General features: G+C 39.9%; 2 protein-coding genes across 6 annotated transcripts; both read left to right on the forward strand.

Annotated features, from left to right (window-relative positions):
- The first annotated feature begins 56 nt into the window (after nt 1-56).
- LOC136421723 (sialidase-3-like) lies at nt 57-12,582 on the forward strand. 4 transcript variants are annotated; one of them, XM_066409234.1, is made up of 9 exons: nt 57-90; nt 1,191-1,404; nt 2,345-2,480; nt 3,079-3,172; nt 4,113-4,199; nt 4,593-4,667; nt 6,838-6,962; nt 10,323-10,523; nt 11,315-12,582. In XM_066409234.1, the coding sequence occupies exons 1-9, from the start codon at nt 69-71 to the stop codon at nt 11,639-11,641; spliced, it is 1,281 nt and encodes a 426-aa protein (XP_066265331.1). In that variant the 5' UTR covers nt 57-68; the 3' UTR covers nt 11,642-12,582. The 4 variants fall into 4 exon arrangements, with proteins under 4 accessions (XP_066265331.1, XP_066265332.1, XP_066265333.1 ...); XM_066409235.1 differs by lacking the exon at nt 6,838-6,962 and adding an exon at nt 8,325-8,449; XM_066409236.1 differs by lacking the exon at nt 4,593-4,667.
- A 5,658-nt stretch (nt 12,583-18,240) lies between these two features.
- LOC136422289 (ras-related and estrogen-regulated growth inhibitor-like) lies at nt 18,241-24,251 on the forward strand. Of its 2 annotated transcripts, XM_066409953.1 has the most exons (5): nt 18,245-18,402; nt 18,868-18,991; nt 20,945-21,001; nt 21,577-21,650; nt 22,849-24,251. In XM_066409953.1, exons 2-5 carry the CDS (start codon nt 18,892-18,894, stop codon nt 23,311-23,313), a joined length of 696 nt encoding a protein of 231 aa, XP_066266050.1. In that variant the 5' UTR covers nt 18,245-18,402; nt 18,868-18,891; the 3' UTR covers nt 23,314-24,251. The 2 variants fall into 2 exon arrangements, with proteins under 2 accessions (XP_066266051.1, XP_066266050.1); XM_066409954.1 differs by lacking the exon at nt 20,945-21,001 and having other exon boundaries at nt 18,241-18,402.
- The last annotated feature ends 1,819 nt before the right edge of the window (nt 24,252-26,070 follow it).

Below are 26,070 nucleotides of genomic sequence, written 5' to 3' on the forward strand. Positions count from 1 at the left end.
TTGTTGATATTTATGAGATATTTTTAACCCTATTCCGAAATGGACTCTACCAAAAGACTTACCTGAAAATGGCGGCGCCAGACGTGGAAGGTTTGTTTTCAAAACTTTTAAACAAACAGAACAACTGATAAGACTAATTTTTGAGCAATATCTTGGGTGCAAAACTTTAATCATACCTTAAAGAATATACATATGCCTTTTCCGAAGCTTGATTTACTTCGATACATATTAGTTTTGTAGAAAGTTTTTGTTGTTTTGGTGGCAGGGGAGGGGGGCGGGGCACCACGTCAGCAGGTACATTTACCAGGATATATATATATATATACATATGAATCAATGTACGTGATGCCATTGAAATTATGTCTAATGCATAGAGGCTTTATTTTTTGCAGATTGTTGCAACAGAAAATTGAATGAAAAAGATAATGTAAATTGCAATCAATTGAAATTGAATACTATATGTATACATGTACAGTAAACCATTATCAATGTTTTGTAACTGTTGAATTTATCATGAATGAGTGAGCAAATGAGTTAACCCTGGCCCAAAAATATGGAAGTATAGGCTTACCAATTTAGAGGGGTGCCATTCGATATACTACCCTGGGCTCAATCCTAATAGATAGATAAGCGAGTATAGGAGCGAGTACTCGCCATAACTTACTATGATCATGTAACGATCTGTCCAGGGAGGAAGAAAGAGAGGTATGCGATATAAAAGATGGGAGGATGATACCAGAGAATGGACCATAGGTGAAACATTGAACTCTTAAAAAGCGGCCAAGGCCGAAGAGTGTAACGCAATATTTGTATGCATTTTTCAAAGTAAGATAGAGGTTACAAGAATATTCGTCAAACAATGACTTGAAAAGGTAGCGAGATACGCACCTCCAAATTTTTGATGTCAACTGTACATCTTGATCACGGAATGACCTAGTCTCGTGTTCTCACAAGACTAGGTCATTCCTTCATCAAGATATACAGTTGACATCGAAAATTTGGAGGTACGTATCTCGCTACCTTTTCAAGTCATTGTTTGATGAATATTGTGGTAACTGTGATTATACGTGATCTGACTGATGAACCTCTTCAACGAATCTATAGAGGTTGAAAAAAAAATGAGATAAACAGAAAACTGCACACAAACAAACAAATGAATATCAGTGACCTGTTATTCTCCCCCTGTCCAGTTGTATTCTCCCAGGGCCAGCAGGGGTACCACACGTTCCGTATCCCCGCCCTGGTGCACCATGACGGGGTGTTTCTGGCCTTCTGTGAGGCCAGGAAGGACACATACAGGGACTGGGGGCCCATGGACATCGTCCTGAAGAGAGGAGTACTGCAGGCAGGGGGCGCTGTGACGTGGTCGGACGTCCAGACTGTGTGCTGTGTGCCAGACAAAAGGTGAGTGTAATGTCACAGGGTGGGTGGTAAGGTTTCAGGGCTTTTTTCGAAGAGGGGAACAAGGGCGCTGCACCCCATGCCCAGACCATGCCCCCCCCTTACCCTGAGGAGCAGATCCTCACCCTCATTAAATCAGGACCCCTATCGCTCCACGTTAGCTCGCTCGCGTAGGGGCTTTGATCTTCAGCGCCGGTAGACATGGTTCTGGCACCGTTACTGACAGTTGCTCATGAATAAGTAATGAGCTATCCTTATTTGGCGGTTAATTTGTTCTGAACCTAAAGTAACGATGTGAGACGTAACCTGATTGGTTGATAGCTTCCCAGCATCCTTTGCGCTTTTGCTTCAGATGAGGTTTAGCAAACCCTCTGATTGGCTGAAGCTGTTTTGGTGGTGACATGGCCAGAACCATATCTACCGGCACTGAAGATCAGGGCCCCTACGCGAGCGAGCTGATGTGGAGCGATAAGGGTCCTGATTTAATGAGGGTGCAGATGCTCAGACAAGCATGAAACTCTGATTGATCAGGGATACTTTTAGGTCACATGTGGCCACATTCTTCAACTGTGACCTGTCTGACAGTAATTTCCCCCCTCAGGAAGCCTTATTTATTAATATTTAGGGTGGTCCATTGTCCCTAAGATTACGCCATTTTAATCTCAAACTCCACACCATGGAATCCCCTTGCAATTTTTCTCTGGAAGTAAACCTGAGCCTAGTACAATTAATAAGTGCTCCGATCACAGTCATTAAAGAATTACGATCATTAAGCACTATGCAAGGATTGACTTTCTTTTACATTTTGGCTAATGTTATCTTACAAATAGTTTCAATTATGCAAGGTGTTAAAATAAAGGGGTCCTAGGTTTGGCCAAAATGTTTATCTCTTTTTCTATTTCAAAAGAAACTGGGTATTTTAAAATTCTCTTCTCTGTACCAGATGTATGAATCCCACCCCCATCGTGGACCGGACCAATGGAACGATCCATCTCCTGTTCGGCACAATCCCGCCGCAGGTTACGGAACACGACATGATTGAGGACGGCGTGCACCAAATAAGGCTCTGCATCGTCAAGGTACATTTTCATGTAAAAGTTCCTCTGTGTAGGTTAGAAGATGTGGTAGAATTGCATCCTGGAAATTGACTTATATTCACAGGTAAGAGGAAAATATTTTTTAGTGTTTTAAGTGATGCGAGGAGGAGGGGCCAGCAGAAAATTGAATACATGTTTGCAGCATTTTGATTTTGTTTTGGACAGTGACACTATAGAAGCTGCAAAGCAACATACAAACATGTAAAACCACAGCAAATATTTCACAATTTACTGTTTTAGATCAATTTTACATTCAAAACATGACCTAACCCCAACTTTTCACCTGTAAAATTCAAGCTTTTGTCAGCTATAATGACCTACCATGTACACGTATGTACTCCTGGCAGGACGATCATGTGACTTAATAAGCAATGAGTGAAATGCGCTAAAAAGATTGTACCATTCCCCTCTTTGTAATTTGTGCCTTCATATCATAATTAACTGGAGTGCACAGCATTAAATGATGTTAAAACCATCATTGTGTGTTGTTATTATTATTATAATTATTATTATCTAGAACCTTCATCTAGTTCTTTTTTCCATTCACACATTGAAATTTCTCAATTTTTCTGTTCCCCAGAGTAAAGACAATGGTTTGACCTGGAGTGACCCTGAGGATCTCACTGACAAAGTTCTGGGGAAGGAGAATCCACAGTGGGCCTGCTTCGCTATGGGTAATAAAAAAAATTCTGTTCTTTAATTTGCTATATAAGCAATTAGGAATGATATGATGCTACAATAGGAAAGTAAATTATACTTTTGCCTTCGTGGAATAAGCAATGTTTTCATTTTTTTTAGTAATACCAGACAGATTTATTTCATGCTTATTTTGTTATCATCTCCATGAAAAAAGACTTTTTCAAGGGGATACTGTTTTGCGTGCATTTGCTTGTGTGTTTATGTGTGTGTATGTTTGTGTCACTGTATTCTTAAACTTTAAGTCAGCATAACTGAAGAACGTGTCGATGGATTGTAATGGTATTTGGTATGTGGGTAGTTGTTGGGAGGAGAAAGGTCAATGTCGATTTTGGGCCCCCTGGTATGTATCACTGGAACTGCAATGGCGTATTTGTAATAATCTCCTAAGGAGAATAACTGAAGAAGGAACAACAGATTTTCATGTTATTTGGTATGCAGGTAGGTTGGACAGAGATGTACAAACTGAAGTGCAAATCATGCAAATTGGGACTGAATTTGCATAAGTAATGAGGAATATCTACACGTCCATTCTACGCATGTGGTTGGAGGTCACACCTGTCACATCTGTTAGTCTCAAATCTAGGACAAGAATTCCCCAGGTCCCAACAGCTGGTAATGAGGAAAATCTATACCTCCATAATAAAACACATCATATATAAAACCAAATTTCATGGAGATTTTGGGTCTTCAGACTCTTGTTCTAATTAGGATCACAACTATGCATCTTCAAATCTTATTGTTCTTTTGTCAGTAAGTGCTTTCAATCCTTTCATTTTTTCTTTGTGATAGGACTAAGACTATTTTTTTCTTGCAGCTATAGTTTACTATACACTATAACTGAGTATATGGAATATGGCATGGAATGATTATATAATTTTATAATTTTTGATTTTTTATAATTTTGCTCATGAATAGCTCCAGGACATGGGATTCAGCTGAAGTCTGGCCGTCTGGTTGCCCCCGGCAACCATATGGTGAAGAAAAGTTCCACCCATGCAGAGGGTACGTATGTGAGAAATGTTCTGTATTCTACCCTTAAAAGCTTGACATGTACTGTACAGACCTTTTTTTTAAAGCAGTGTCTTAGCAAATGTCCATGTACTGCATTGACAGTTGTAAGGGTCGGATTGGAAACAAGTAGAAATTTTGTACTTTTTTTATTATCTTTCCTGACAAATTTGACAGTTTCCAAAAAGTGGTAATTTTGATATCCTGTCACAATGATTTTTTCTTGCTCAGACAATTTTTCTTTCACCTTTTTCCGTGTGTTTTCCTTGATACAGTGTTGTATTTTTTTTCATCCAAATAGCTCAAGTTGTGTGTGTGTGAAGCTCATGTAATTAGAGAAGGTTTTGATAATATTTTGTCCATATTTTTGCCATATTTTGATGATAGCCCCAAGACCACGGTCCTCCCGACCTTCATGGTTCAGACGGACCCTGGGGTTGGTCGGATGGTTCTTGTTCTCAAGTACGTCCCGCTAAAATGTCCTTCGTAATCGATGCCATCCCCTAATTAACATAAAAATCTCAGACTAATTCTCTCTGTAGATGCTGTTGGACTGATCCATTCTGAAAATCAGGGGTGGACCCTCAATGCAAAACATTGTTTTAATTGCATTCACCCTCTCATTCTAATGACTCATTAACAGTGTATTTAACTTGATGAACTTTTCATCATCATAATTAAATCATCTCTTGCCATTTTTGAAAACCTTTGACCTGTCAACCCCTAACCTTTTCAGATTGGAATAGTCCATAGCTAAATTAACTGTTTCACTATCACAAAATCTTTTAATTTTTGCAGTGGTCAAATCCAACTTTGATTTGTGTAATTGACTGCCAACATGCAGCTTGCATATATTTTTGAAGGCCAATGATAATACAATAACATTATGTTTTTTTCTTTTTTTTAATTCCAATCAGTTCTTTGGACAAGGTAGACATTGCATGGTTATAATATGATATGTCTCAATTGAGGTGAAAATTTAGAAAGCATCAACCACTGAAATAACATTGCAATGGAGCAAACATATAAAATATAACAGAATAATTGAATTTACAATAAAATATTCATGTATTTGGTAACCTTTATTAACTAAATTTGATACATTTGATATTTTGAATACATTTTTCACAGAATCATTTTTATATAGAAATTTAATACAATACCAGTATTGACTATCCTTGTTGTTGTTGAACTTGGCATTTGCTTTGCTTCCTGCATTCTGTAGTATTTGACATCTTTTTTTACCTTGTCTAGCAAAATGTGCAAACTTTCCTGATTCTCCATTTTGCTTCTACTGCAATTAAAAACTTGCAACTCTTGGTGGTGAGTTATAAGCTAATAATTATGCTTTTTCCTACACAACACTAAAGACTGATACAGAAATTAGAACAACTGCTTTAATTAGAATACATATTGCCAAGAAAGTAGTTTCAATGGCAATAAATGTAAAGCCTTTCTTTTCAGTCTTTATTTCATTTCCCTATGCCTTACACTGTTGGGGCTTTCTTTTCCCTTTCTTTGAGACTAGGGCGCTATTATGTGTGAATCTACTATTGATATTAATGTACTTGTACAGCTTTGCAGCATTCTTTGTCATATATTTCCTTCTATTTTTTGCTTGAACCTATTTATGCTTGCCAGCTGGTTTGTATGGAGTTGTATAATATTCCTGGTATATTGACATTTGATTCTCCATTTAAACAATGCTATAGTTATATCTGTCAGAAATGAATGATTTTGAGTTCCGTTACAGTGCACCCTCTCTAAGTCATTGACATGCCATACATTTTTCCTTCATTTTGTGTACTAGTATACAAATTTGATACAATGCAATTTAGAGGACAATGATGATATGATCAGCCCATTTTATTGTACATTTACAAGTAAAATCCTCCAAATCCAAACGTTTCTGTAAACATCTTTTCTTAGAGTATCAGTACAATTTATTCCAGTAAATCGTTTTGTGATGTAAGTTGGGTACATAGACACCAAATTTAAGCTAAGGGCAGAAAAAAATATCTGAGCCTGCTTCGGAGTGTGTTGTTTTACCATCGTTAACGACAGTTGATTTTGAATTGCCAAACTGCGGTTGAAATCCTTATGAAATTGTGGCAATGACATTGACTCTACTTTTGACACATCATTGTGCAGCCTTGTTATCGAGCCAAAGAAAAGACCGTTGTGGCTTTTAGCTTGGATTTATAGACAAGGAGTCCAAAAATGGGGGGGGGGGGGGGGGGGGGTGCTGTGATGCGGGGGTTAGGTGTGTTGTAGTCTTATCATACTTTTAGCAGACCGTTTTAAGCACTAAAACTGCTTGTTCCTTCTCTATCTCCCAATGGGCTCTATGGATTAACAATTTCCTGGCATGTCAGTCAGTTTTCATGCTGTCCCAGTGTCTGGTAGGACTAAAAAAGCATCAGTGACACTATAAAACAGTAACATGTGTCTGTAATTACCAGGGAAACAGGTGGACCTCTGTGCGTCCAGCTGAAAAAGAGTGTCCAATTTCCTTGTTATTTTAGTATCATGCGTCCAATTGACGCATGGACGCATACCTAGCTAGAAGCCTGCCTTAGCCCTTTGGGCTCTTCCCGGTAGAATAAAGCCCATCTCCTGTGTTGTATTGTAGGAGACTTCCTGAAAGGCTGTACGAACCAGTCCTTTATGGTGTATAGTGATGACGGAGGGGACACTTGGCACGTGGGGGGGAAGGTGCCGGAGGGAGGGGACAACTTCCATTCAAACGAGTGTCAGGTGGGTTCATCTACAGAAAAAAATCACCCCTCCCACCCCTGTTCTGAGAGTGGCTTGTCCCAATGTAAATCAATTTGTTCTAAAATATGAAAGAAGTTTAGACTGGTATTGCACTCCTATCATCCCTTCTTTTATCATAATTTCTTCTCTTTTTCATCCATATTTCCTTTCTCTATCCCTCTGTCTCTCTTTTCTTCCTCTCATCCCTAACAGCTGTCAATTATTTTGATAAAAAGTCAAAACAACTTCACACCCATACATCTAACATCACATGACCTTTCTGCCAGAAAATACATTATAAGCCAGTTCACAGTTTAAACTGCACATGCGCAATGCATTGTGGGTAACATGTCAAAGTTCAAGGTCACTTCGATAAAAGGTTCCGGGTCGGAGTTCAATTGTGACCGGGGGATTGGGTAATCTGCCGGAAGTGCGTGGTAGTCACCCTGATTTCTGCCGTGATTGCTTGGTGATGGTTTTAGCTGTGCATGAATATTTTGAATCTTCTGAAAAGCCCGAGAGTTGTAGTATTTTAGGGCGTGGTGCAGTTGGTTCGCTATCAAAGCCTTTTTTGTATTAGTCCGCGGCAATGGTGATACGGTTTTCTCGCCTGATGACCCAAATAGCATCGTTTTTAATGCATTTTCACCGAATTTGCGTCATCGGAGATTGCGAAAAAGTTATCACATGACTTTTTAATTTTTTTCATTTTTCAGAGATACCATTTACTAAGCTTTCCCAGCATATATGCTGTGACCTCAGGAAAACTCATTTTTCCGAGCAGGTTCGATCAAAAAAGTGTAAAAAAATGATAATTTTCGGGTGCCAAATTTTTTATTTTACTATGGTTTCTACCCAAAACAAAGGGACAACGGACAATACCGATAAATACATCGGAAAACAGCAGAAACCCGCTTTTCGACCATGTGATTACATTTTCCGTCCTACTTTTCTCGGCGGAATTTTAGCCCGTCGACCTGAGGGTGTCGGCCTACATACGAAATCGCAAAAAAAACTCAGGTCCGAGACCATAAACGTAATATGTCTGGACATGATATCAAGCATGGTCTAGACGAGAATTGTTTAAATTTAGTTATCGGCCTTCACCTTTGACCTGTGCATGTGCATTTGGATCCGTGGACATGCTTATCTACAGATAATTACCTTAAATATACACCAATCACATTCATCGACAGTGTCATTCATTTCTACTTCCTCTGATTGTCCGTTTGGCTTTATCAATATCAGTTTCTTTAATATGAAAATTGAAGAAAAAATTCTCATCACCTCAACTGGGACATACCACTCAGAGACAGGAATGGTGGGTTGGAGGGCAAGTTCTTACCAGATGATTTCTTACAGGAGATTTCCTGCGAGGTTGTGTGGCCAAGTCGTTTGTAGTGTTTTCAGACGACCACGGTGAAACTTGGCAGTTAGGTGGGAAGGTCCCAGAGAGGCCAGAGAACTTACACACTTCTGAATGTCAGGTACTTGATGGTTGTAGATAGGGGTGGGTACCGGTACAGAAAATTCAGGTCCGGTCCAGGTCCAGAGGGTCAGGTCCAGGTCCGTACCTGTAACGTAACATGACCAGTTTAGGTCCGATTTATTCAAAACGTTATTTATCCTAAAACCGCGCGGACAGAGCCAAATGTTTAACCCATGGGTAGAAATATCAGCTCTTCTAACAAGAAAATGCATGGTCTGTAAGTTTGTCTCCGCCTGTTTAACGCCGTACGAGCATATATTTATACTGGGGTATATGGTGTAGAATTGTGCTAGGCTTACCCTTTATCGTCCACCTCAGTATTTTCCCTTCTAGCGCTATGCTTGAAGAACATAGACCGGAAAAAAATACACAGTAACTGTCGAAGTAGTCTACAGACAAATGACAGTCAAGTCACTATGTTTGTCCGTCCGCTTACCCGACGCGATGGAAGAAAACAATTTTTGTATTGTGAATTTCCCCGAAATCGGCAGCACGTGGCGTTCACGTGATAAACGCATGGCCATGATGTTATGTGGTACAAAAATGTATCATCTGAGCGGGGGGTCGCTAGGTTGTATCAAACCTTCCTAAAACTGGCAAGAGTTTCAAACCTCGAATCACCATGGATAGTCTGCATATCAAAGAAAGGTTTAAGGTCAGCTACTTTTAAAAGATACTAGCTATCGTGTAACTTAGAAAAACATGATGGAATACGTGGTGTCGAATTACATATGTTATGCGTGACGCTTCCGTGCAACTTGTTGTTACTGGTTCAGGCGCTTATTCTGTTATGTCGCTGGACGTAAACCCTTTTAAATGTTTTGTATAGTAGAGAGAGATGGCTGAGGATCATACTCATGACGTTCTTTGTTTCTCATGAGAACAGGCTTTGGCATAATACACCGCGACATGTGGACATGGCCCAATCTGGATGTAAACTACTCCCGCACGTAAATAGGTCATGTTACGTTACCTGTACGTGATTAAAGTAGTGTCGCAGTACATCATATTTTGGAAAGCGAGACACAAGTAAAAGTCTCTGTGAGTCCTACAAATTATATTCAAATTGTATATTGGAATAATGACTTATTTTCAGTGCACACTAATGTGCACTCGCCGTCTGTTGACTCATCTACATATGATTAACAGCTAACGTCTTCGAAAAAGGAAACCACGACTCGTTAAATCTGCTTATTTTGTATTAGACCGGTTACATGCATGTGTTACCGCCTGCTGGTAGCCTGGTACTGTGAATTTTCTAATCGGTCCATAGGCCGGTCCACTGATTTTCTCTGGACCGGTTTTTTTGGACCGGTCCATAAGAAAATACCGGTTTTGTACCGGTACACGGTACCAGTACCCACCCCTAGTTGAAGATCTTGTTTTGTTTTTGTGTTGTACATGTAGCATTATGTTTCAGTAATTACAGACCCTTCTCCAAACCCGGAGTAGAAGGTTTAGGGTTCTAATCCTGGCTATGCTTGTTAAAATGTTGTTTAGTTGACTTACTCGCTATTGTTAAGGGTTGCAGTGCTTATTACAAATTGTGGTTCACTGTTTATTGTTCTAGACAAAAATATCAGAAAATTTTGCCCAATACATTAAATCTGTATAATACTAATACACTGTACATAGCCTTTGTCATTGATACAATACCTTAAGTTTATACTAATAGTAAGCTAAGATTACTTGAGAAGGTGAGATACATTTTCTATTTCCATCTTTTCCCCAGTCTTTTCTTCACCATTAAGCTTCAACATACGGTGAGGTATTCAATATGGTATTTGCTCTATATTTTTGTTCCTCAACTAGAAATGATTATTATGTTATGACACTAAGGGGAAATTTTGCAATTATTCATAACGATTTAGGCTGTAGAGATTGTGAAGAAAGATGGCTCCTCCTCGGTGTGTTTGAACATCCGTACGCTGGGGCCGCACGCTCGCCGTCAGCAGTCGTTCAGCGAGGACGGCGGGCTGTCGTTCTCCCCGGGACAGCTGGTGGACTCCCTGGTGGAACCCTGTAAGACTGGACCGGTCATGCCTACCATCAAGAACTATGGCGGATGTCAGGTGTGCATTAGGGCATGCATTCCCAATATGTTCTAGTATGGAATTGTATTCAGATAACCAGATGAAAAGGAGGCTAAATCTCACCTCCATGACTAAATATCCATCAAAACTCACCTTGACAGGACAGCCCACATCCTAATGTGTCCAAAACCCCAGTTCTGCCAATGTCCATACAGCACTTTAAACTTTAAATGCTCACCAACAGACAAAAACATAACCTTTGACCTCTAGTCTCCAAGAATCAACCTGATCACACCCCTTGGGACTACTTCCCCCAGCAGTCTCCAGAGACTTCAAAAACACAGGTTTTGGGCCAAAATCAATGAGAAGAAAGCCTGACCTATCACATACACCTCAAAACTGACAGAAAGGCACCAAATTTTTCAAAGAAAAGAAGTTTTAATGCTACATACCGGTACTATTTTCCAACACACTCACTGGGACCCTACATGCATGCGCTAATCAGAAATCCCTGCCCATTAGGTAGACGGATGTAGAGGTCTGTAAGAACTATGGGGAATGTCAGGTGTGTATTATCCCCCCCCTTAATTTTACCTGTAGCATTCTCAATATTGGGTGGAATTGAAACAGCGCCAATTGGTCAAAAGTTGGTCAAGAGTGTGTTTACTTGATAATAACTACCTTTTGATTCAAGCCTTCTATGATATTTTTTAAACCAGAAATTTGAAGCCTGTTACAATTAATAGATTACCAAAATTAAGCCAATTGCAAATGGTGAACCTTCGAGTCTTTTTGACTTGTTAATATTTCTGCATTTTTGCATCTTCCAGGGTTCTGTTGTTGCTGCTAGCCCTCCCTCTGACCTAACGACCCCTGAAGGGTCAGAGTTCGACACCTGGGTGCTGTTCGCCAACCCTAACCACCTCTCCCTCCGCGAGAACATGTCCATCAAGATCAGCAAGGACGGGTGTCGGACGTGGAGCCAGGGGCTCGTGCTGCACAAGGGGCCCAGCGCGTACTCCGACCTTGCCGCGTATGAGGAAGGGGGAGTGGCCAAGGTCACCTGTCTGTATGAAAAGGGGAAGGAACATCCGTATGAGACCATTACTCTTCACAGGATGACTTTGGAAGATGTTGTGAAGGGAACTTCTGGTTAGAGAGTTCCAAATAAAAATCCTTGAATTTATAATAAATAGCCAATTAGAGATTAAAACACCGATCCCATAGCCTCGCTTATCTCCGTCAAAATGTAGAAATGAAGAAGAAAAAACATGCATAAAGACGCAAAATTATGTAAGGCTTAGCCACTCTCTCATTGGTCAAACCAGTAACTGCCATGATACCATTGGTTGAAATGCTAATTGTGATTGACAGTCAGGATCAGTCTATTAATGCTGTGGTTTAGGTTATTTTCTTCTGCAAGTTTGGCTTTTTTTCTGTTTATTCTTTATCTCTTCATGTGTTGCAGGATCAGGACAAATTACGTCAGGTAAATCTACATATTTGTTTTAGACTGAAGAGGTATGTATATCCGGGGGTTGATCTAATAAGCCCTGATTTTTCAGTGACAGGCCATGGGCCAATAAGATCCGACCATGTTGCTTTGATTTACAGCTGTACAACAGGTGTTTGAAGAATTGACTTTGTTCTTTTCTGTGCCTGACGGTAATTTGGGATTTATAATTTTTCATCAGATCTGTGATGAAAATCTATGTAAGACTATTGGCTTGTCATATTCAAAGTAAAATGTAGTACAGTTGCGCTGTTTAAAAGCTATTAGCCATATGAGTTTTTAATAATCTTTTCTAGCTAGAATTTGGACCAGTTCTGACACTATTGTAAAAGAATTCTGAGTTGACACTTTAATGCCTAGTACCCATATATATAAAATGAGTATTTTTTTGTGCGAACAATTCACACTATGCATATGTACTGCACCATCATATTTAGCATCCCCTGTTTGATGGAAGAATATTTTGAGAAATATACGCTTGACTAAAATGAAAATTATCAATGTATGGATGGTATTTCTTTCTGTCAGAAAAAAAGATTCTGGACAGATGTTATTTTTCCTGCAAGAAAATTGGTGTTAAGGTGAGATAGATTTCTAGCACCTGTTTTTGTGGATATAAATCTATGCAAGTCATTGAATGGTAGTAGTACTAGTTGTTATTACATTTAGTACTATAAGTAGGGTAGGGGTATATAAAAAAAAAAACCTAATGGAGAAATTAATTTTAGATGGAAGATATGCTGAGCTACCTGCAGCACAGATTATGTACATAATTCGAGATCCATTCTCAAACAACTTGTTGCTTGAACATGGTATGTCGTGTTTTATTTCTGGAAGGCTTTCCTCAAATTGAAAGGACACCCTACGGTAGCTTCCAGAACTGCAGAAACCAACTGTTAAAGAAATGTGTGGGGGAAAAACTAGGACTTAGTTGATGTAAGGTTTAAATACAACTTCAAATTGCCCTCGAACATTAAGCTACTGCTAACTATAACCACTGAGACAGAAATTGAGGCCAGAAAAGGGATATGCAAAGTTTCCGACGCCATTTGCAGGATGTCATGTATGCCGATATAACTGTAAAATCCAATCATGAATGGTGCCGTTGACAACTTCGGCCGACTAGGTAACAGAGACACCTAGCGGATCATGAAAGAACTGTTCGTGTGTTTGGCTTTGGATGCCTGATACTGATAGTCAGAAAGTGCAAACGGTGTGCCCAAAGTTTCTTGATCATTAGTTAGAGGGTCGTGAGTTTTCTTTACCACGATGGTATCGACGTTTTAAGTATCATACCGGACTTTCTAAACATACATTTAATAACCGTTTGTGCTTATTTTTGTTTCTTGTTGATGTAGTAATTCTGTGACCTAATTACGCCACTCCAAACAGGAAGAACATATTAGTAGCTAGTAAACGTTAAATATCTTGATGACGAAAGAGGAAAAATTCTTGACATTCCGCGCATTTTTAGATCTTTCCATACTCACGTCACCCTGTACCATCCAGCACATCCTGTCCACTATACGTCACTTCCGGTTATAAGCGATTGGCAGCTTTATTACGTCTTTTTTCTTCCGTGAGTTAATAATTAGCCATCTTATTCCTAGCGAAGAACAGACTATTTTCAACAAAGGAAGAATTGGAGAAAAAAACGACATATATTCAACAGAAGCAGAGGTGTCTTTTCTTCTTTTTGGAATGCGCCCTTCTATCGACATTTCAAAAACGACAACTTTTAAAAACCTGGTTTGAAATTTTATAGTCCTCTACACATTTCGCTTATATACTGTAAAAGGCGAAATGTTTTCATAGATTCAATTTCGCGGTAGGGAGAAAATAGACTATTCGTGGTGGTTTTAAGTTGAAACTGCCATGCAGGAATTTACAGTATAAAGGGAAATATTCGCGGTGGTTTTAAGTTCGCGGTAAAGAGTTCCATTAAAACAGCCATGCATAGTTTTACTGTACAAGAGAGAATTTTTGCAATGAAAAAGTCGCCGCGAAAAACGCCAAAATTATACACCGCAAACATTCCCCCTTTTACAGTACTCGTTATCTGTTAGTACGTCCTGGGGTCGTCTTGTCGCGGGCCCGTTGACAAATAAACTTATATTTGTCTAACGAATACTTAACGAGCTTGGAAGTGTTGCTCGGTGATGTACAAAATTTACGAAAACTTCGGGAAAGCAAAGTCCTGGCGACGAACATGGCTACCGCGGAATTCGGGGTCCTTTCGTACCATTGTGTTGTGTTTCTATTTGTTTTTGAAGATTGAGAGGTATTTAATTCCGTGTAGAGTACACGTAAGATCCTGCTAGAGAATGAAAAGCACACACTCGAAATCGTGACACGGTAAGCAAGGAATGAGGAAACTTCAACTAACATGTGAGTAGTTGCGTCAAGAACTGACATTCTTTGTCCCTTCGTCAACGCTTAAATTTGTTCTCTATCTCTTGCGGCTAGGTATAAATAAGGTGTCGCAAAAGTCGTAAATCTTTTAGAAGGACAGATGCCACATGTGTGAAGAGAGGTTTGGGGATTCCCACACCATTGCGGCTTCCCGCATATACCTGAAGGACCCCGCAGACTTTAAATCAACTTCAGACAATGAAAGGGGGAGACTGAAGACAGCAAACAAGACGACACGATCTCCGAGTTGTGAAAACAAGGACTGAGCAAAGAGAGTAGGTCTTCCGACTTCCTTGAACAAAGCTAGCAGTTTGGTGTTGCAGAAACAATATGGCCCTCCGGTAAGAATCGTCAGGTCCTGCGATCAGGGCACAACGCCTGTGCATAGAGAAAAGCTGTGCGTTCTTTCAAAGTAATATAAGAACGCAAGTTGTCGTCACATGTGCTACTTGTACATGTGCTACTTATTTCTCTGTGATCACTACCGTAACGTTAACGCAACCTGGGCCAACGAAAAAGTTAATTTCAGCTTCGGAATTTGAAGTGATCGCTGGACTTGGGCCGTGAACAAGATAGAAGTGGACCAACCGGAGAACCACTCCATTCCTTGGAGGAAGGTACGTTCTTGTAGTATTAATCTACATAACATGTTTCTTATTGAGAGGGCAGTTCGTCACTTCATTGCAAATTCATGCTCTAGAATTAATTTGAAGAAAAAAAAGTAAAAACACAAAACAATGGTAGACATGGAAATCAGTTAAAGGGATCATCCAAAAGATTCATAGAAAAATAGATAAAACAAGAAGAAGCCAAAGACAAAGGTGAAACCACTTGGGTGAAATAACAATTATTCTAAATCCATTTCTACTTACTAATAGGCTGCTTGAAGGGTTTGACTTCTTTTCTACAAGCAATGAGAGACAGAATGTCCAATATTTTGTCTGCCTACTGCGTGCACAGGCCAGAAACTGGCCCCTTGCTTTCCAGGAGGATCCTACAAAAAGTCCTGTCCCTTGCCCTAGCCTCTGCTTCCCGAATGTTTAACCCAGTGTCCTTCACGATCTGGTCTTTCCATCTCTTAGGTGGTCTTTCCCGGGGTCTGGGGGTAACGAACTCCTAGCTGTAGGCTTTGTAAGCAAACAGTAAATTTGTTTGTGGGAGTCTTCTTATAACATGTCTAAACCACCTCAGCTTACCTTGTTTTGGCACTACGTAAATAAACGGGTTGGAAGACATCTTTCTGTTGAAAGGTTGGGGAAAGTTTGGAGATTTTGATAAACAATTTACTACTTTGAGAATGGTACTGCGGTCATTTGCATTGACAAACATGTATATCTGGCAAAGAGAAATTTAGCTTTCGTCGTAATTAAGTCTGGTATATATACATTTCACCGCTGACAAGCCTCAATGCCAGAGAATACTTTCAACAACGAAAAACATTGCTTCTGTACATATGACAAACATGCCTACCAGTCTCAGTTTACTTCTGAATATGTCATGATATCAAATGAATATATATGACTTAAAACACCGCAGATTATGTTTAAACTGTATATGTTTTTGCAGAGGGCTTGTAAATAATTGTCGCCATACATATTGCTTTCAAAGACTTTGTAAAATGAGCTTCTGTCAAGTTGATGGGTGTTGATATCGTCAAAGGTCACCCGTGCCAGTTGAGGTCACTCGTGCCCCCTCCCACTGGGAGTCATTAGTAGAGCACAGTTTCTGATGACACACATATAGGGTGCATTTAAGGTCTCATTCCTGTATTACTCCGAGTGGGTACCCTAAAAAGTAAGAAAAATTAACGGCTGCATAAACGTGTGTTTATACCGGTGGGAAATTCCCTTTTAGCCAGCCCAACTGATCTCAAGCGTCAAACTGATGAAAGCCTGTTTGTAACGGAAGAAATTAGCAGATAAAGTTCGGCAGCCGAGCGCGAGGTCGGACGTGTACACCACGGCATTGTGTGTGATGCGGTCATGTGCTTACAGCTGGAAAATGCCTTTTTGGGGATGTAGCTAAGTGCAGTTTGTGATTGCCATAAAAAGGAATTGTATGCCAACTGGTAGTTGGCAATTTTTTTACATGATCTAGGGTAAATGTGCTCAACAGAGAATGAATGACCTTGGTGCATTTCCTATAGCTTCATTACGAACGCACCCATGTAAAACACGTTTTATAACATGTAAGCCTATGGGGCGAAAAAACTCAGGAAGGAAACCTTACGGTAGCAGTACACTAGTATAATGGAGACGAAGAGTTTGAAACCCCAATCTGACTTAGCTTACGTATTGGAAATTATATCATGATAAACTAGAGAAATTGAAAAAACATTATGTTTGAGGCATGGGGTCAGTTCTATGAAATATTACCAGCTACGAACAAAAATGGTTTCGATAAATAACATTTCAGACCCTAAGCTATCTTTTATTTCATAATCACATTTTGTAATCGAATGTATTGAATCTACAATGTAAATTATGATTTTTTTTCCCGCTCCTACAATCATCTCAGCTTGTCGTTAAATACACATACTTTTACTTCGGTCCTTGTACCATGTACCATACCCCCAAAAGAAAAGACTAGATTATGAAAAACATGACAGGAATCAACATTGTACATCCGTTCGCTACGTCACAAGAAATTCTGCAAATTCTTCGAACATCCTCTGGACGCTGATTGTAAACAGAGCCTAATATTTGTTCACGCAGATTCAAACAAACAGATTCGCGCCAGTTGAAGTAAGGGTAGACTATGTTGTCTCGTTTCAAGAACTGGTGTTACAAATTAACTTTTGCATCGTTCTACCGGGAGGTACTTTGTCTTGTTCAGAAGACTGGAGGGTAAGAAAGATTAGCCCGTCAAGCAGCTCCTCCCTGCGATCCAGGTTATATTGCACTGTTAAGTACTAGTAATCTATACTATAGCTACATACGCACGTTAATTTGCAGCGTGTTTTTTTTTTCAAACGATGATTGGATCGATTGCATACTATATTTATAGACAAGCAAACAAAACACTATTGGATGAGTTAATTATGGATATTGAAATTTGGATGTAACGTTAGTGTCCCTTCAGAAAGTGATGATTAACATAGAATGTAGACGTGACTACTTCTATTGTTAACATGTAAGAGAACATTACTATGTATGACCTAATATCCCATTGTTTTGCTTGTAGAATGTTTTAGATATTATCATTATTTGCACATTGTCGAAATCAAAGTCAATCAAGCCACAACACTTCAAACCCCTTTGCGAGCCTTTCGTGATTTCCCCATTCCCGAAAAACACGAAATCTAGCAATTTTACAGTGGTTTTTGGTATTCTCTCGGGAGCGGCCGTGAGCGGTACTGCAGATTAGGCTCGCATAGGGTATATAACCCCAGCTTGTAAAAAATGTGAAACATGCTTAGGGCATGTCAGTACTTTTCAAAGCAGGTGTACATATCTGCACACGCATTGAGAATAATTTCAACACTAGGTCGATCTTTAGACACTGCGTGAGACACTCATGATGTAACCCGTGGAAGCGCCACCTATGCTCATGTACATATCACTTCTTGTTCCTCTATGAGTAGTGTAAGGATATATGTGGACCTCAACCTTTTTTCTTGACTACCTCGGCCTTTTCTTGATCTGCTAATCCACTAATGTGCTAAATATCTAGACACAGATGAAACTTGTTCTTTCGGGAGAGGCAAGTTGTTCTGTTTCAGGATATGGTGTAACAATCTGACAATACTTTTTCCTTTCATTTGGAAACGTACAATTAAGTCATTGTGGTCTTACTGTTTATACATGTTCTACATAAACATAGGACCGTCGCACACGCGAAACCTAACACGGATGTGCTGTAATCCTATCCTCGACCACTACATGCTAACAAAAGACCTCTCGACCACACACTTGTATACAACAAGTTGTCAGTTACAGATGGGACTTGCACGCTCTGAAAGCATCCTTTAAGTATCGTGAGTACTTTTAAGTGGTGAGTTCTGAGGGCTTTGTAGGTTATCCTTTGAAGTTTCGGTCACTTCTGAGAGTAGTTTGTGTGTCACCGACGCTATCTAAAATCCGCTATAACCAACAACTTGTTATTCTCATTACAGTTGCAAGTTGTTGATACAATGTACGTGTAGTTGTGGTCTTTCCGAAGTTACTCTGCCTTTTATCAAACTTTCAAGTTTCATTGCTACAATGTAGCTGCGCTGGGAAGCAACTATCGTTTGTTATTGTGTGCTGTTACGGTATGTACATCTTGTGCAATTTGCATGTAACGTTATGTATGAAAACTTCGTCTTTAATTGTATTCAGCATCATTTCCTCATTGCAGTCAAAAACTGTACTGGTTGTTTCCGGATTCCCCAAGTCTCTCTGGCTCTAGTTGCTTTAATTTCATTTAGAAAATTGATTTTAGTACATTTACCAATGAGATATTTCTCTCCGAATGCAGCTCCTAGAGTGTGCAGTGCTCTCGATGGCGGCCGGGCGTTCCCCTGTGTGTGTGCGGAAAAATAGCGGCCCGACCCGGACAATAAAGGTGGTCGTGCTGGGACAGGCAGGGGTCGGCAAGACAGGTTCGTGTTTAAGTAAAGCCCCCCTCTCACTGGACCCGCGGCACGCTAGCGGCGTCGCTGCGGCCGATCGAATTGACAAAATTCCATTGACAAAAAACGAATCTTTTTAAGCTTTGTGTGTTTTGTTGCCTTTTTGGTCATACTTGTACGGTTTGAATGATATTTCCATTAGAAAGTCAACTCAAGGGTAACACAAATCCAGTTTATTAGGACGCAGCGACACCGCCAGCGTGCCGCGGGTCCAGTGGGAGGGGGGCTTTAGGTGTGTGTGTGTGGGGGGGGGGGGTGGCACACTTGAATCTGTGTGTATATCCATCAAGTCCGTATGAGTTCCGTATTGTCGTCATTTTTTGGGCTGAGGTAAAGTTTGCGGGGATAGGAAGAAGCTGTTTTTAACTTTCACCCACCGTTTTGCAGCCTAAATATATATCGAACTGACAAAGTCGCAAATTTTACCTTCGCAAAAAAAAATTCAAACGGAACTCAGACCGACTTAATATACGCACAAGTGTGACCCCCCACCCTTACACTACAATGTAACTAAAAGCATACGTGTAATATTTACTGTATCCGTACCTGCATGGCTGTAATATTCATATACTACTGAGGGCCTTTTGTATAAGTCATGCAAATGATACATGTAATACTGTGTCAAGTTGGACTCGTTAAAAACATGAACGAAGCACTCCAGCAAAGTTTTTGTCCAAGATGGCTGTGAAGTTCTTTTTCTAAAGAAAGTGTTGCCATTGGCCAACGCGGTATATCAAATTATCAAAGACTTATTGTGTAATTACTCATGACGTCATTGATCCGGAGTTATGTAACGTAACATTTTATACACCACCGTAATACAAGCTCATATCAATTGACGGGCAATTCAGCGTACATTAAAGGAAGTCGTGAAAGACATGTAGATATAAAAGACATTGTCAATAAAACGATAAAGAGGACATAAAAAAGGCCACATGGTCCACAAATCATTAAGAGGAAGATTCAACAAATGTTTAAAAGAACTTGAGAAGAATCAGTGCCTTCGAATGTATAGCAGGTTATCATCTTTTAACGTATATTCGACATAAAATACTCAATGTAAAACCCACATGTCTTCTGAAATGACACAGTTTTGTGATTGTGTTCTTTTCATAACACCAAAGGTATTAAAACAAACATTTCGCAATGTGTTTGCAGACAGAAATGTTTGTTTGGTGTATTTTCCTAGCGCGTAATTCATCAAACATCCGTCATCGAGCTGGAAATGAAGAATGAGGTGTTTGCTTGACCTTTGACCGCCGTACAACGAGTTTTGATATCCTGTATTTCTCAACGTACCGAGGATACAATAGGACGTAATACAACCCACAAATACTATAGTTAGAGCGAAAAGTACACGCTCTAAGTAACAAATCAAAGGAGCAATGACCTACAGTGGCCTTGAATCATCAAAGCCTCTTATTTTTGAATCAAATACAAAACATAAGCTGCGCAAGAAAGGTTAAAGCCCGAAAAACTAAAGGCCATTGACCTTTTAACACCAGTGTTTGTGTGTGTGTGTGTGTGTGTGTGTGTGTGTGTGTGTGTGTGCGCGCGCGTACGTATGTGTGTGTGTATCTATGTATGTGTGTGCGTGTGTTTGTGTACGTATGTGTGTGTGTGTCTGTATGTATGTGTGTTTGTGTATATGTGCGTGTGTGTGTGTGTATGTGCGTGTGTGTTCTTGTGTGAGTGTGTACGTGTATGTGCGTATGTATGTGTGTGTGTGTGTGTGTGTGTGTGTATGTGTGTGTGTGTGTGTGCTCGCGTGTGTGTTCTCGTGTTAGTGTGTACGTGTATGTGCGTGTGCATGTGTGCGTGCGTGTGGTCGAGAGCGAGTGCCTTTCGCCTGTGTGTGTGTATATGTTCGTGTGCGTGCAAGATTGCTAGTTGTAACTTAAGCCGTGCCTTGTCCTTCTTTAGCGATGGCTGTTCGGTTCGTGACCAAAAGATTCATAGGAGACTACGACCCAACGCTCGGTAAGCTTCTTATTTTATTTTTTTAAATAATGGTTTATTGGTCAGAAATTACCCGCGCAATGGCAGCCAGTGCTGAATTGCTGCAGGGTTTACAATCATACTTGTATTGATTGCCTTGTTATTGTTGCCATACATTGTGCCATGTACAATTGTCGAGCAATAAAGTTCATTCATTCATTCTATAATACAGAACAGATACATATTTGCTCCACACTTGCACTTTGTGGAATTGTCACAAGGCTGGGCGGCTGCCATTCGGCGCCAGCAGGTGACCTCAATACGACCTTCCCCAACCGAAGTTTCATCGTCTTCTCAAATTTTGCAAACTTTTACACAATGATTTACACTGCCTAACTTTTTTTTTTAATTTCGCTTTTTGACAGACAAGGACAAGTTTTCCATGACTTGTTTTAACAGTGCCACGTACAGAGAACAGTATACCCATTTTTTACACCTAGGTGGAGTGAGGAAAGTCGTGTAAAGTGCGAAAGACTTTAAAAAGTTTGTCATTCCATAGTTTACGTAATGCCGACGTCATCTTTGATTTCTTATCTTATCTTGATTTTGTGCCACAGAAGCCATCTACCACCACCTGACGTTTGTTGATGGCGACCAGGTGCAGTTTGAGGTACTGGACACTGCCGGACAGGTACGATATCATCTTCTCTAGTAGATAAATACAATTCAAACTCTACAACTGAGTAAAATTCGGAGATTTACAGGGGGCTAGTCCACTGGCAGTGGAGTGTATTTAACTTCCATACTGTTTCATAAGTATGTACCATTTTCATAAAGTCGTTGGTATGACTCTTATCCAGACGTGTCCTACCCGGGCGCGAACTCGGGCCCTCCGGCTCCTCATAATTTGAACGAGATGTGGTAAGTGACAGAAGCGCAGACCACAACACCACAGGGACACCCCCAATGAACTGGCATAACGAATACAATAATAGTACATCTTACTGGAAAAACCTGTTGAACATGTCAAAGTCACTAACTCGTAACGGTCGTATTCAAATTTAACTAAAATATGAATCATTTTGATTTGATGTTTCCCTGGATGTCTGACATTTTATAAAGATATCATCAAAACAAAAGATTTCGTTCAAAAATATTAGCTAATTGTTTTTACTATATAGATGAAAGTATGTTCACCTTTTCAAAATGTTCTCATAGCAAGATTCCTGCAAAAAAAAGGATGGATTGTGCTGTTGAGATAGTATACAGTTTAGAACAAGCTGGTGGTGGTTGCAAATGAACAACCAATCTTGAATAGAACTAATATGATTATATGAATATGGAGAAAGTCCCACTGAGACAGAATAATGGAACCGCAAAAAATATTCGTATCATTTTATTTTTGACTTTGAGCAGCGCTCCGCTACCAGTTAGATTAGAATTAGTGCCCACCCTCTGAAGATTAAATAAGCGCGATATACGAAACTACCTGTGTCTGAGAGGACTTGTAAATATTGCTCCTCAAAAATGCAGTGAAGACGAAAGTCATTTCATCTCTAATTGTTCATTTTATGAGGATATAAGAAACCAACTATTCACCAGTGTGCACACTTACTTTCCCACTATTCATGACCATGAGAAAACAATTCTACTAATAAAATCAATGAACCCACAAGGTATAAAAGAAGTGGGTAAATTCGTCTTCCGCTGCCTCAAAAGAAGAAGTCAAACCCAACAAAACTAGCACCAAGTACATTTTAGAATGTAGCATAACACTAGATTTAGCCCTTAGTATCATTTTATTTTTCGTCATTATTTGTGTTGTTTGTCCTTGCAATTCGCACTTGGGCATGTATTTCTAATAAACCTTTATTTCTATATATATTCAGGAAGAAAACTCGCTGGCCTTGGAGCAGAAGATTCGGTGGGGCGACGCTTTCCTCATCGTTTACAGCATCAACGACATCTGCAGCTTTGACGAAGTCATGAGAATCAAATTTCTAATAAACCACACTAAAGGGCCAAACACGCCAGTGACACTCGTGGCCAACAAAAGAGATCTCGAACTGGACCGAATGGTCGCGAGACTTGACGGCGAGAAAATGGCCGACACGTTAGGATGTGGATTTTCCGAGATCACCACGAAAGAATCGTACATCGAAGTAGCCAGAGTATTCGAAGGACTCTACGGAAAGTGTAAAGAACTGTCGTCGACAAAAGACATCCGATGGGGGTCTCCTAAGTCTTCACCAAAGCTGTCACCTCGTCCTCACATCAGAAGAGTCAAAAACTTATTAAAGTCAACTACGGGAAAGCATCTTGACGTTCCCAGTTTTGGAACAAACTTCTGTTAACTTATAATTGAACAATGTATTCTGTTATGCTGGTAAAGTTATGATGTTTAACATTTGTACAACATTATGAACTTTCCTCCGAACTCTCATGTTGGTACAATTATGTTACAATTCTTATTTTATGCCTCACGTGAAAAATCATGAGGAGGAATTTAAAGGGCTTCGAAAAATTTATTGTCTCTGTAATATATTTTTTTAATATGTGTAAGCGTAAAGCATAGTCGAATTATGCGAGAAATAAATGCATGCACAAACCTTACTTTGTTGCATGGTTCGACTTGGCGAACTGCATGTATAAAAGTAGCGGTAATTTATCGCTGTGGTTATTAACCATACCAAGAACATCCGAAAATAATTTCATCAGGTTGGTAGAATATAGGGTATAGGAGATTCTTTTTAGACAACCAAGTAATCTCACCTGCTAACATTTCGGTGTCTGTCAGACACCTTCATCAGAGCTTCTGATTGGAGTACTGCTTCTCACCGCTATAAGTAGCCGATGTAGGTGGCGCTTTTGCGGTGAGAACACTGTCCCAAACGTGACTAAGTTAATCCCGTTGGATTAAGAAGGCCGTCTGGATAAGGAAGACAACACCAGTGATGAACTGAGACGAGGGGGGATACAAACTTAGCCACGTTTGGGACAGTGTTCTCACCGCAAAAGCGCCACCTACATCGGCTACTTATAGCGATGAGAAGCAGTACTCCAGTCAGAAGCTCTGAAGAAGGTGTCTGACAGACACCGAAACGTTAGCAGGTGAGATTACCTGGTCGTGTAAGAAGAATCTCCTATATCACATACCAAGAAAAGTGTCCGTATTTTAAATGACACGGTTTATTATTAACCATTATGAAGGAAAGATGTCTGCGAACGACGCCCACCTCTTTAGGTGGAAAGGTTTTTAATGTACATGTTTTGAAAATGTATATATATATATATATATATATATATATATATATATATATATATATATATATATATATATATATATATGTATATTGCTACTTTCGTTATGCCATATGTTTAACCACTGAAAGCAAAATAAAAGTCATATTGTATTTCTTACACTGAACAACTCTCTCTAAGGTTTAATGTGAATCTACTTAATATCATGTTCCTCATTTATATGTGTTGGTTGATTGACACTTCCTTGACAGAAATAACCCGAACAAACTTAAGGACTTAAATGATGTAACATAGGAGTTATGCATTATATAATCGAGTCAAACTTAATGGAAAAAAATAACTGAACAAACATAATTTTATAAGTTTTATAAGTTGATAGTAGGTTGTCAATAGGCGGCTAGTAAAGTGATTTTAGTCTCTCTTTAAATATGCTGAGGTTCGGCGCTTGTTTTACATTCAGTTTGAGTGCGTTGTAGGTTACTTCTGCCCTATATGCGAATGTACGTTGACCTGCTTTTGATGTGTAGTTGGGTCTGTGTAGTAGGTGTGATTGTCTAGTGTGGTAATTGTGCATTTGGTAATTATAACTGAATGTGTTGAGTAGATAGCTGGGGGCTAGCCCATTGAGACATTTATACACCATAATGCAGACATGGCGCGTTCTTCGGTGTTGTAGTTGACTCCACCCAAGAGCACGGTGCAGTTCCCAAACATTCGGTCTGGACTCACGTCTGAGGATGATTCTCGCGGCCCGGTTCTGCAGAACTTGGAGTTGCTGCTTGGTGGCTGCACAGCAGAAGACAGCTGTCAACATGATAACTTGAGAGCACCTAGATGGATTGCTTTGATATATGGCACGTGATTGGGTCTCTTTGATACCTCGTTTATCTATTTGTTTGTTTGTTCGTTCGTTCGTTCGTTCGTTTCTTTAAGCCTTTGCTCTGGGTACCCCTGCACGGGAAGAGAAAGCCAGGAAGGCAGCCTCTCACCTACATGGATGTACTACAGAAGGACACAGGCCTACCCCCTGAGTCACTGGCGAGGGCAATGGAAGACAGACGTTTCTGGGTTGGAAGAGTGGTTCGAGTGGCGGAGGAAGACTGGCACTCGACATAAGTCAAGTGAAGTCAAGTTTTTCATGATAAAAAACTCAATTTGACAGACTAGCTGCTTTTCACTGAACTTACTTCAACTATTCTCAGTCCTGGCACCATCTGCAGAGTCGTCGTAATCTCTACTCTGAGCCCTATGAACCACTAAGTGGTCTAAGCGATTCCACCTTTATGAATGGAACCTGATAAGGTTAATAGTGTAGAGTGAATTGTACATAACAGCAGAAGACTATACTAATCTGCTCCTGTCTGCGCTTGGCTTTCCGGTTCGACCATTTCCGAGAAGGCTGCCGGTTGAGCATATGAACTCTGCCATTAACACATCCAAGCTAAGTTGTAATTGCACCCAGTTAATACACCGGGGTTACAATTAAGACATTTAAGAATGGAACTACCAGCGGCAATAGCTTTGCTGAATGTAACGTGGCTCTATGATTGGTTATTATTGTTATTGTGTAAGTAGTCGTAGTTTGTGTTCTTATATTCTGAAAGATGAAATGAAAGTTTTCCGATAAGTTAAGACATCATTGTTTATTGGTCTTCATATGGAATTACATGCACTACGAAGCAAGAAGAAGCCGCAGTTTTATCCTGTATTTTCAATGCTCCCTGTGTATGTTTATATTCTTTTTTTCTTCGTCTCTTCTTGTTGTATAGTTTATTCTTATTTTACGAAGCACATAATGAAATCAATTGAGAACACAGCCCATGAGCCAACTGCCGTAGGTTTTTAGGAAT

Source organism: Branchiostoma lanceolatum, chromosome 16 (genome assembly GCF_035083965.1).
Source record: "Branchiostoma lanceolatum isolate klBraLanc5 chromosome 16, klBraLanc5.hap2, whole genome shotgun sequence".
In the NCBI taxonomy this organism is placed as follows: domain Eukaryota; kingdom Metazoa; phylum Chordata; class Leptocardii; order Amphioxiformes; family Branchiostomatidae; genus Branchiostoma; species Branchiostoma lanceolatum.

What these genes read in the sequence shown, in the direction of transcription:
- LOC136421723 (XM_066409234.1), top strand. Translation starts at nt 69, where the DNA reads ATGGCGGCGCCAGACGTGGAAG. An exon ending in TGCTGTGTGCCAGACAAAAG is followed by an intron (nt 1,405 to 2,344) that starts GTGAGTGTAATG and finishes TCTCTGTACCAG; the next exon opens with ATGTATGAATCCCACCCCCA. An exon ending in AAGTTCCACCCATGCAGAGG is followed by an intron (nt 4,200 to 4,592) that starts GTACGTATGTGA and finishes TTTTGATGATAG; the next exon opens with CCCCAAGACCACGGTCCTCC.
- LOC136422289 (XM_066409953.1), top strand. Translation starts at nt 18,892, where the DNA reads ATGGCGGCCGGGCGTTCCCCTGTGTGTGTGCGGAAAAATAGCGGCCCG. An exon ending in GGCAGGGGTCGGCAAGACAG is followed by an intron (nt 18,992 to 20,944) that starts GTTCGTGTTTAA and finishes GTCCTTCTTTAG; the next exon opens with CGATGGCTGTTCGGTTCGTG. An exon ending in TACTGGACACTGCCGGACAG is followed by an intron (nt 21,651 to 22,848) that starts GTACGATATCAT and finishes ATATATATTCAG; the next exon opens with GAAGAAAACTCGCTGGCCTT.